Consider the following 12,487-nt stretch of genomic DNA (forward strand, 5'->3'; position numbering starts at 1 on the left):
TCTTTTGTATCGAAATTTTTTTCTAAAGATTTCTAGTACACACCTTTTTACTCTTCTATATTGGAAAACTTTTTTTAAAATTTTTCGATATTATACATTTTTAAGTTTCTATACCGAAAAACTTTTTTAAAAGTTTCCAATATATACTTTTTTACTCTTCTGTACCGGAATTTTTTTTTTTAAGTTTTTCGATAAAAATATTCTACACCATAAAACTTTTTAAAAAAATTTCAATAAATCTTTATTTACTAGAAAATTTCTGATAACTTCCAAATTTTTTTTTAAAAATAAAGAATATATTTGATATTTTTAAAAATTTGTGAGAATATAGGTACAAATATTGTATTGGGTAAATTTTTTTATAAATTACTTATAACTAATCCATAAGACTAAGGCTTGTTGGAATACTCCGTACAACTACTAAGATGCCAAGGCCCTATATGTTGTTTCCTTACCCAAAAAAAAAAATATATTGAGCCTGCAATTTTTCTTGAAAAGTGAAAAAGACTCCAAGTCCTTAAAAATGCATCAACTCAGCTTAAACTTTTTAGGCAAGGTATTGAAACGAAACAAATTATTATTCGCATGCAATCTCTTTGCAAACATTAATCCCATCGAAAATAGGGGGTCTTGCAAACGAGTCCTAAAGATATTGTTCAAATATCTCAAATGAAACAATTAATTATTGAAAAAGTTAGTATTTTGATTTACAACATATTGAACACAAGTATCAATAGATTTATTAAACAATGTCCTTAAGACATTTATCATTATTTGGCTTGAAATTTTTTCTTTGGTTGTGTATATTCGTAAGGAGCAAATGACCCAGAGAAAACCGACAACTAACATGTTTGTTTGGGTATTAAATATTGCGGTGGAGAACATCTGATGGCAGAAGGTACACTATTGAGTTTCATCCTAGAAGCACAATGGAGGCTTTGTAACCACAGATACATACATAAACTAGCACAGCAAATTCAACCACAGGGGATTAGTAGTGGATCAACGACAAAGAAGAAGAAAAGTAGCTCAATCGAACTTATACAACATTGAAAATGGTAGGGCAGAACAAAAAAATGCCCTTCTCTATGGTAACAGAAATTAGCAAGGGAAACCCCTCAGCATATCTATCTAAAACCACTATGCTAGAGGTTTTACACGAGCAAAGGACAGAGATAAAAACATTTTGCCTCCAAAATGTCGTCTCATGAATGTCACATTCTTCAGTTTCTGCAATGAGGGTAGTTCTTGTTCATCTGGCAACATTTTCATTCCTTCAATCGTTTGCTAGGAACAGACTGAGACGTTCTGAAATTACAACTAAGAAAATTAAGCACAGACACAAATTATACCGAATACTCACACTTAGGGACAGACCCAGAAATTTTGAGTAGTGGAGGCACCATCTATCTCTTTTAAATGTTGTCACATATAATATTATAGTATTTTAATTTATCAAAATCACGAACACCTTTTTGAATTTCTCTCTTTTGCTAGTAATGTTATAGACTAAAGTGACTGCAAAAAATAAGACTAAATTAATTATCTAAAAGACACATTTAAAGACCAATATGACTAATAAAAGACATTTAAGTTTGCTTTCATAATTTTAATACATTTAAAGACTATTTATAAGAACACTTTTTTTTAAAAATAAAAACATAGTGGAGGCACAATCAATTACATGTTTTTTCTTTATCATATAATTTATGTTTTAGCATATTAAATACTAATAATATTTATTTTTCAAAACTAAGTGCAGACCGTTGCCCACACTCGCATGTGAATAGGTCTGTCCCTGCTCACACTCCTACAACTAAAGCTAGAGGTTTAAAAAATCTTCAGATTTAACAAAAGGAGAAAACTGAAGAATGATTTTCCTCTTGGATGGAGGCATGGAACCATTGTAGGATAAAATATAGATCAGGGCTCAGTAAACATGAAATTTGAAAGTCGCAGTCCTAGACAGAATCAAACCAAACTAAAAAGCAAATGCACACCCTTCCCCTATACAAGATAAGAGAAAAAACCTCCCCTTTTTTCCTAAACAAAACATGGTAATAACAATAAATGTCATCTTAAGTTACCTTGGGAAGCTGGTACGTTTTTCCATTTGCTGATTGACGGGCTTGGGAGCATCTGGAGCCTGAAAATCAGTGAATTGTCAAAAATAATTACACCTAAATGGCATGTTAAGCAATTCACATATCATCTAGTAGATCAACCTTTTTCACAAAGGTAGAATATACAACAAACCACATAACAAAATAGTCCTAAAACGACCAATTTAAGTGAATTTTGCAGTACCAATTATTTGATTCTGTAAAAAATCCATGACTATCCCCCTCAAACCACTGTTATCAGAGTAATTAAACCCACAGAATAAACTCAGTAAAAATCACTGATTCTTTGTATTCCCAAATGGATTGCAACGCAAGAATGATTAAGAAGCATGCAACAGCATTATGGCTGAAATGACAACAAGGGAGTACTTGGATAATGGGTAGATACCAGGACTGACACCAAGCCCTTACCTTTTAAGTAGGAATTTAAGAAGCCTGTTTAAGACAGCAGTAGCTGACGTGAAGGCGTGAAGCCAGTTCACTCCCCATTCAGTGATTGTCTTCACATTGATGCTACACAATTCCATAAACGATCTGGAATATCAAGTCCACATTACCCCTTATCCAAGCATCACCTATATCCTTAATCAAACAAGTCACAAATCAACTATCAAAAGCATAAAAAATCCCCACCTCAGATGCGCTTTCTCTTGGTAATCCATCTTCTGTCTGCAGTTCACTGGTTTCCGGATTGACCACATCCCACAAGAAACCATTTTCATGTCCAAGAGAAAGCTTGTCAAATTCTCTATTAACAGCTCTACATTGAGGCTCCATATGTGCTACATACTTCTCTGCAATTTCATACAACAAAAATTCGTTTACCATTTTAATATATGTTCAGTAAAGGATAAGCCAAGAAAATAATATATAGCACAATAAATTAGATTAAATATAAACTAATTTCATCGAGCAACCAACATGCTCGTAGCCACCATTCATCAGAGAACTATGTAGAGAAATGTGTCCTCAAGCCCACACTAAAAATAAAAAAAAAATAAAAAAAATTTACCCCTGAGAGTGTAGCTAACAATTTTCCTCATGGAGCAAGATATTTAATAACAAACTGAAATACTGTTACGACTATTCTTTAATTTGAACTCACTATAAAGTGTTCATGCATTTTTTTTATAAGCTTAAAGTGTTCATCATGCTAATTCTTCAACGGATACAATTTCACTGATCTCCAACACAAATTAGGGAACTGTTCTAGATGTAAGCATAGTGCTGCTAGGGCACATTCAGATGCTTGTCACAAGCATCATGGAAATGCTATCTCTCACCAAAAAGGAAAAAGAAAATCCTCTATACATGCTCAGATTAAAAAGAACAACGAAAAATGTCCCACCACCAAATGCAGCGACAATTAATAATAAATACATAATTGTTCGACAAACTTATTAATATCTATCCCTATATTCAATTAATATTCCCGTCATTACGTTACTACTAAAAGAACGAGAGCAATATATATATATACCAGAAACACAATTTTGGGATAGCTTTGAGCCAACTTTTCATACCTGCTAAGCTGCGAAGCGCATTCTCGGCAGCTTGTTGTTGAGCATCCTTCCTTGTCCTACCCATACCAAAGCCTATTTTCTCACCAGTGAATAGTACCTAGACCAAGGCATCAGACAATTTACAACACAGGTTACAAAACAAAAGACAAGGGAGTACTTGGAGCTAAAGCTAAGGTGGCCGTAACATTCACATATGATGGGCAATGGCAACCAAAAGTGGCAACAATAGCATTTTTATAGGAAACTGAGTAGAAAATCAATAGTATTTTATAGGAAACTGAGTGCAAAACCAATAGCAATCAAGATGATGATAAGAGAACTAGGAAATGACATTGAACAATAGTCAAGCAGTTCATGACAAATTTCTTAAAGTACAAAACCAAGAAAGCATCTAAAATAAAATGTGAGCTAAAACCAAATGTAAAACAAACCTAATCTCACGCCATCATGCAGGTCAAATCAGTGTTGTCAATTGAGGATCATGGAAAATAGTGGTTTCTTCAAATTCTGTTATGCTATAGTGTTATAGCACTACTATTGTCATTTGACAACCCTTTGTACCAAATAGTGTATCACACAACAATAGAGATTTATTTAAATTTCACAACATTATACCACCACTATAACTGCTATTTGACAACACTGAGTCAAATTTCAGTTCTTCATTATCAATTTATCATTAGTCTACAAAACACCACATAAAAAAAATTTAAAAACCACCAGCTAATGCACCTTACAATAACACAACACATACTAAATAAACCAAGAAAGTTAATAACAATTAGCCACATGTAGAAAGTTGCCTGAAATATAATAAATCATTAAAAAAAAAACAGAAATTCACTTACCTCGACTGAAAATTGTAAGTCTTTGCTGGTGCTTACAATTGACTTAAATTCAACCTATTAAAAGGAATACATCAAAATGCACTTCAGCAAAAATAGAGGAAGGAAATGCTCACTTGGGTGCAGAAAACATGCGTACCTTAGAGCAACACCGCCTCCCAATTTCTTGCAGCACTCCAATAGAAAGAGATGGGACGAAGTTCAATTTTCCAGCTTCATTTTGAAAATCTTTGCTATTAGAAGATGCATGATTTGGAGATATCTCATCATCTGCAGGGAGTTTGTTCCATAAGAAAACACAAAACATCAATTATTATACACAGCAGATGAAAATAAAATGCTAATGAAATTAAAAACAAGCTTGTACAAATTATTTGCACTTCCCCAGCTCTTCAAATCAGACAGAAAATTGAATGGAAAATTTTAAAAATTACATGAATTAAGAATGGGGGAAGATCTCATAAATGCACAAAATTCAGGCCTCCCCAAATGATCATCCATGCATCAATACATGCTAATACACGTGGACCTATTCACCTCACAGAACTTTTAAGTACAATATTATTAAGCCCAGATCCATCTTTCAAAGTTCAATCAAACCCTAGGTAATGTTTGATGGGCTGACAAATGGAACACAATGATTTGTTTTTGTTGGTTCCAACCCTTCAGTGGAATTAACATGCACCATTTTCTTAAACTTACATCCAGTTTTGTTTTATTTAAAAAAAAAAAAAAAAAAAAATGGAACAAAACCATACTTATGTTGTGTCCTATTCTAACCCAGTTACCAAATGGTGCCTTAAAGGTCTTAACCTCGTCAAAAAGGCCCTATGCCGGTCAGGTGACTACTTAAAATATAGTGAGCCAAACGGAAGCAAATATAAAAACAAATAAAAGATGTTGCTCCTGCATCATTTACATTTACAATAGACGAAGAGGGAAATAAGAATAGTTGAAAGATCAACGGGTGAAACAGACCAGAAAACTGGAAAAGTATTAAACTAATCATTAATACAACCATAGGTTAAACTGAAAAAATTGAACAGGTATGAGAAAAAATAAACACTGCTTCAGATTTAGCACTTGATCGTTTAAAGGATACATCTAAACTTTAGTAATTCCAAGGCAAAACCCATTAAATAATCATGTAAAAATTTTCTAAACAGCCCAAGTAAAGCAGAAATGACCCATTACTCTATTTACAATCACATAGTTGGTCATTGTTGACAACAATATCAGATAAGATTCAAAAACTCACAAATATGTTAAGAATATATGTAACAAGCTATACCTGATAGCTGAGACCTAGATGGAATATTCTGCCTCTGAAAATCAGATACAGAAGTTGCCTGCATATATAAGCAACATTTTCAGGACAGGCAACTTCAGAGTAATCAAGACAACACTTTCATTGTTAAAAATGGGAAGCAATGTGACATTCTTATACAAACCTCTTCAGCCTTAAGTTGTTGTGATGTTTGTGGGAGTGAAACATTGGTAGCTGAAACTGACATACTATGAGAAAATGGTTTTGGTTGCCCCTGAAGCTTTTCAGACTTTACCACATTAGATTCTTTAGCGGATGGAAAAGGAAAATTATTTGTCTGAGTTTTGTTGCTTATATCATCTTCTACTAACCAGCCTCCGTATGCTGGAATGGGTGGCCTCGATATCAGAGGGGGTTCAGCTGAACTTTGACCTCTTATATCTGGACCATGCCTCATAGTTAATAGCCCTTTTTTCATGTCATAATCACGATCAATAAAACTGCTGTCAGGTTTGACCGGAGGTCCAAGCAAACCAGGTTCTGAGACAAGGTTGGGAAAGATATTATTAAAAGACAGCATAAATTTTCAAAACCGCAATATACAAACAAAACAACATAAAATGTTCAATACTCTGAGAAGGAATCAGGGGTCTTGAAGATCCAGTGCCAGTGACATTTGGAATCATGCCAGCAGTTGGCTGAGAGGCTTCATGTCTGAACTCAACACTGTTTGCCATAGGTCGAGTTACTAAATCAGCAGAAAGCTTATCATCCTGAAAAGAATAACATATAAAAAATACCAGGATTGTTGTATTATCTACAAATGTTCCATGCACATAAAACTACTACAGGCCTGAACACTGAACACTCATCACTAACACACAGTATAAGAAATACAGAATACTCCACCAAGATTTGCTACAAACATGGAAACTTAGGGTAGGTTTGAATATAAGTGTGCACTCTTTAAGTTTGATTGCACCTCATTTTGCAAAAAGTGGCTTTGCTATGACCTGATTTATATTTGGGAACTTTTCTTGTAAAACATATGTTTGACAAAATGAAATTTGTATGGATGGTACTTATCGAAAGTACATTTGAATGCAATACTATCGAAAAGGTTGCGAGTTTTATAATATAGTATAGCAGGTAGATAGGAAAATTGTAAGCAGTGTTATCAATTGCGATTGCGGAAGATAACGATTTGTTCAAATTCCGCAACGCCCCACTATAGTATCTATTTGACAACACGTACTAAATTGGATATTCGTAGAACAATAGCAGTTTGTTCAAATTCTGCTATACTATAGTGTTGTAGCCCTTCTATAGCCATATACAACAATAATGGTAAGTGAAATCACTCCAACGGAAAAAGCAACAGCTCTATTACTTCCATGTCAACCAACGTTTTGGAGCCAAACCAAGTTTTGCTAAAAGACTCAAATAACAAACCAAACAAGAAGTCAAGAACTATTTGGCGTGGAAACATAATTTGCTCGTGAATGTACTCAAACAATAAAACAAACAAAAAGTCAAATTCCATTTAGCGTGGAAACAAAATTTTGCTTGTGAAGTCAAATCCCACATAGCATGGAAACATAATTTTGCTTGTGAATGTCCATTGTCAATGTTGAAACAAACATGCACTTACAGATTGGTTTAACCTGCGTTCAACTTCTGCACCACCCATTCCTTCACTAATGGGGGCATTAGCATTAGCATTACCATTTGGCATCTCCTGCCATCCAGTAGATTAGTCAATATTAGACCAGCAGATAAACAAGCATCTACGAAGTCAAAATGAAAACACATAATCACAGTTGACTAATAATCATGAATGAATTAAGAATCACATTTATTCTAATCCAATACCTCGGACATCAAGTAGCTGCTCACATCCAGAGGATGAGGTAAACTACCAACCTCGTCTTCAAAGAAGATTTCCGCAATTCTTTGTAAAAAATTCTCATCAAATTCTCTGAGCACAGGGACAAAAAATTAAAGGCGTAGAGGGGAAGCATGTTTGAGCAAATAAAATACTTGATTGTATAACTTACTTGAAAAAACAACCTCTGACATTGCATGCAACATTTCTTGCTACACATAGAACTGGGACAGCATTGGCTGTCTAATGGGAGAAAAAACATAATGAATTCTCAATCCAGAATAGTTAGAGAGAAAATAAATTTTTGCAAATAGTATACATAAGCCAGTACCTCTGCTTGAGGAGCATAGTAAGGAGTAAAGGCTGGAACAACATGAACCCTGGGCTGGTCCTTGTCTTCCCAAACCTTTGAACGATCATCAATCACCATTGCCATTTTTGGATGGCACATACCATCGTAAAAAACATTTAGTAAAGATTTCCTGGAGCCTGCAAATTGTTCCATAAAGACACACAAACAACAACAGCAAGAAGAAATTGAACATTATAAGAATCAACAATACAACATAATAAAACAAGGTATAGAACAGAAAACTTGAACAACTTGTATATGTTATAAAAACCAACAAAACCCAGGAAAAAATTGGGTTTAAAATGATGATAAGATTTCAATACATGTTCTACTCAAAATTATGTAAAAAGCATCAAAGAACGTTCAAACACAAAATAAATAATAGGAGCAATACCTGATTTGACACAAATTACACGATCAAAGACTTGTTTTGAACCTATAAGATGTCCCCCTGGGTCAAGAAGCCTCCACATTTCCAAAGCATAATCCCTTTCAGCCATAGTACAAACATACACTTCAAACCGCTTGCGTCCTTTTGCAGTTAAATAGCATCTTAAATCCTCCCAAGCAGGCCGTAACCTCACTAGTACACTCGTATCACGAATCTATGTGAAGAAACAATAATTTAGATTCAAAATCCTAAGCATATTTTAATTATACCAAACACAGCTAACAATTATATGCAACTACATTGCATATATACAAATTCATAGAAAAATTGCTAGTTTCACATTTTATTCTGTTGCGGGAATATTGAGAAGGAGATCCAGGGTTTGTTCTAAGAAGCTAACAAATTCCCCATCCACCTAACAAAATATCACTAACATTTGTCTATTAAAAACAACATAACCCACTGCATATTGGGTTTGGGGGTTGTTGATGTGCTAACAGCCCATTTAGCCCACATTTCTCATTTGGGATCCTAAATTAGAAATTAGAATTCTTGTCTTGTAATCCAAGGCTGCCAGAAAGAGTACTGTACAACATCAACATAACACAGAAAAATATGCCATTCATTCTTAAGTTTCATTTTGACATTGGTAACAATGCATTCCTACAACAACAACCAAGTTTTATCCCACTAAGGAGGATCAACTACATGGATCAAACAATGCTATAATGTTATGTCGTCATACATCATATATCTATCCAACTCAGTAATCTCTAGGTCTTTCTCTATAGTTTCTCCTATAGTTTTTCTAGGTCTTCCTCTATAGTTTTTCTAGGTTTTCCTCTGTCTCTAACGATTTGAATACCCTCTATCTGATCTAGTCTCCTTACTATAGAATCTACAGGTCTCCACTCTACATGTTCAAACCACCTAAGCCGAATGTTCACCATCTTTTCTAAGATAGGTGCTACCCCAACTCTCTCTCTCTGTCATTCCTATCTCGTCTAGTCTTGCTGTCATTCCTAACAATGCATTCCTAATTCAGCCAAAATATCAGCATAAAGTCCTTGTCATTCCTAATTCAGCTGTGAGTGCCCTGAAGACAAGTACAAGAAGGGCATTAAAAAATAAACAGGGTTTTTCTTCTGCTGTTTGTGGGATGCAGGAAGGAACCTCCATCTCACTTCTGAAATCTGGCCATTCAGGCTAGAAATAACCAACTATAAATACGAACTAACATGAAGAAAAAAAGGGTTATTGGCGGAAAAAAAAAAATTAATTATAGAAGACTCTACTTATCTACCTAGTTCTACATTAGTCCTTGTCATTAAACACTATCAATTCCTAACCATCTATCAGATAAATCGATGCAAGTCTTTGCCAATTTATAGATCCCAATCACTAACAGGCACTCTCCAATCCATCTACCACCACTCACTCTCCATCACTCAAAAACAATTAATCACAAACTATATTAAATTAAAACTCACACACACACAAAAAGGGGATATTACTTTCATATAAAAGACTATAAATAAATAGAAACCTCAGGATTGATTCGAGTGAGGACAATATTCCTATCTTGCAACCTAACAACAGGTCGAAGAACTTTCTGTTCCGACAAAGACGGCACCTCCTCCATCTGAACCTGATACTGTTTTCCGTTACTATCAACAACAGAATCAGTCTCAGCAAACTGCTTCAACAACAACCTATCCTCCAAATAACGCTTAAGCTCACCAGACATACCCTGCACCCTCAACGGATCAGTCTCCCTCGAAAGCCAACTACGCAACGCCTCGATCCTATCCTCAAAGGACTTCATCGTGTTCGCAACAATCAAAGTCTCATCTAAATCGAACACAATCGAAAGACACCTCAAATTCAACATCGCCATGCACGCATCGTAAAGTCTCGCCGGAACAGCATAGCACCAAAAACACGGAAACTTTTTCCTCTTACTCGGCATCGCCACTAGATGAAGCTCCTCGTCTCCAACCACCGCCACCGCCGTCTAAAAACGAAATCAATTTTCCAAAATTACCAAAATTAGAACAATTCAGTTAATAATAATGAAATTTGAAACGAGAATTTTGAGTTTTTTGGTTATCTTAACCTTCATTTCATGGAAACACGAAGCGTGAAGGTTGATTAAAGACGGTTGTTCAACGGAGAGTGAGGAATCGAGTTTACATCGAACATTGAATGCGGAAACAGTTTGAAGAATCGAAAGAGGAGGACAACGCTCACTTCTGAAGGTTCTATGGTGGATGCGAATCTCGTTGTTTGGGAATCGGAAGTTCTGAAAAGCGGTTACCGGAACGACGTCAAGTTCACCTAAACGCACGTCGCCTTCGAATACCTCAGTTTTGAACCCTAAACGATTCATGTCGTACACGGTAGTTTAGTACTGTCGTCGGAAACGAAAACGACGTAGGAAAGGGGGCAAACGCGGCGATGAGAATTAATTTTTTTTTTGTTTGAAAGTGATTAGAAAATGAGAGGTTTGTGTAGATTCGTGTACGACATTGTTGACAGTGTCGTTTTTGGTTCTCAAGTTCTCGTTATAGATACTGATAGAGTCACTTCTCAGTTCTCACTATTTTTTTCTTTCTCGCTATCGAAAGTCTCGTAGCTCTTTCTTCTCTCTCTTTTTTGCAGTCTCGGAATTTTCTCTCTCTTGAGTCTGCGATTTTGAAAATGATACAGCGATTTGGGTATTTATAGGGGCGTAATGTGGTTCGGTTGAACAGCCAACGTGGATGATGCGTGAGATTACTTATGTACCCCGGAAAGGGCATCATAGGGAGATGTTAAGATTACATATTGGTGAGATAATCGTAAAACTTTTGTACACGTTGCTGTAGTGTAGCATCTACCTTTTGTCTCGTGTTTATATCGGTTATCTTTTTGGAAAGGGTGTTTATCCTAGTTTTGTTGATTTAAATATGATGCATGCAATTATAATTGTTTTTTTTTATATTTTTTTATTTTGGGGTTAGTAATTTTTTTTTTTTTTTGTAATTTAGTTTTTATAAATTTAAAAATTGTTGTTTTTAATTTTTTATGAAAGTCTAATGAGTCACATGGTGTTATTTTATTAGATCATGTACATGACTATAGACTAAATTAAGTAATAATTTTCAAATTTATATTGTCCGAATCTAAAAACAATTATAAAAACTAAAATCAAAACATACTATAATTACAAAGATAAAATCATACTAAAACTAAATATGTTTTTAATTTTCATAAAATTATTTGATTTTGTTTTTAAACTTTAGTCTTGATAAAAGTATTAAAAATAATGTTAATAACACATCTTTTTAAGAAATAATTTTCAAAATACTTTTTTTAATTGATAAAAATCAACCCGGGTCTTATAAATTTCTTATGAGACCTATATAATTTAGTAGAATTTAAATAAATTTTAAACGATTAAATATAATATATTAACAAATATGTTGTTATTACTTCTCAAAAATTTATATGTTAAAATGTTTGATAAATCGTCTAAAACACATAATCAGTATTTTTTTTTTTAATTACAAATCACGTGGCATGTAATAGGAGTTGAAATATGTACACTTTTCTTCTTCAAACAGTCATGTTGAGAAATTCTTTTAAGACTCTTGCAGTGTAAATTTCAGTAAACCCAACTTCTAAATTACCAGCCTCTTGTATGTTTAGTTAATGTATTTAGTGATTTTCACTTCACAAGTTAGACTATTAAATAAAAATAAACAAGGTAAACAAGAACTTTCACCTCACAACACACGAATTAAAATTGATTGAGTTGAGCACACACCAATCAAGTAGACAACAGATTCCAACAGGTCTTAAACTAAAATGAAAATGAATATTAAATAAGTGCAACTGATCTTAAATTCAAATGAAAATGAACATTAAATAAGTATAGATGGTCTTAAATTAAAACGTGAAAAAAACCAATATTTTTTCGATTATTTTTATAAAAGACAATTGAAATATAAATTAATTAATAAAAATTAATATATTTAATTTATAATATAAATTAAATATATTAATTTTTATTAATTTATTTGTTTCTTATAAAAAAAGCCAAAAATAATATTAAATAAT

At 33.8% G+C, this 12,487-nt stretch overlaps 1 protein-coding gene across 4 annotated transcripts; it reads right to left on the reverse strand.

The window, feature by feature from the left end:
* Window positions 1–832: 832 nt before the first annotated feature.
* LOC101507570 (RNA polymerase II C-terminal domain phosphatase-like 2) lies at window positions 833–11,089 on the reverse strand. 4 transcript variants are annotated; one of them, XR_003471874.2, is made up of 17 exons: window positions 10,503–11,089; window positions 9,933–10,400; window positions 8,390–8,600; window positions 7,975–8,132; window positions 7,816–7,886; window positions 7,631–7,736; window positions 7,410–7,496; window positions 6,390–6,531; window positions 5,943–6,298; window positions 5,783–5,840; window positions 4,631–4,761; window positions 4,495–4,548; window positions 3,647–3,743; window positions 2,757–2,917; window positions 2,535–2,636; window positions 2,088–2,146; window positions 833–1,308 (listed from the first exon to the last, which is right to left on the reverse strand). XR_003471874.2 is itself a non-coding variant. In XM_027332541.2 (16 exons), exons 1-16 carry the CDS (start codon window positions 10,773–10,775, stop codon window positions 1,269–1,271), a joined length of 2,472 nt encoding a protein of 823 aa, XP_027188342.1. In that variant the 5' UTR covers window positions 10,776–11,089; the 3' UTR covers window positions 833–1,268. The 4 variants fall into 4 exon arrangements, 2 of the variants coding, with proteins under 2 accessions (XP_027188342.1, XP_073222194.1); XR_003471875.2 differs by having other exon boundaries at window positions 2,535–2,657; XM_027332541.2 differs by lacking the exon at window positions 2,535–2,636.
* Window positions 11,090–12,487: the final 1,398 nt, after the last annotated feature.

This window comes from Cicer arietinum, chromosome 3 (genome assembly GCF_000331145.2).
Source record: "Cicer arietinum cultivar CDC Frontier isolate Library 1 chromosome 3, Cicar.CDCFrontier_v2.0, whole genome shotgun sequence".
Taxonomy (NCBI): Eukaryota; Viridiplantae; Streptophyta; class Magnoliopsida; order Fabales; family Fabaceae; genus Cicer; species Cicer arietinum.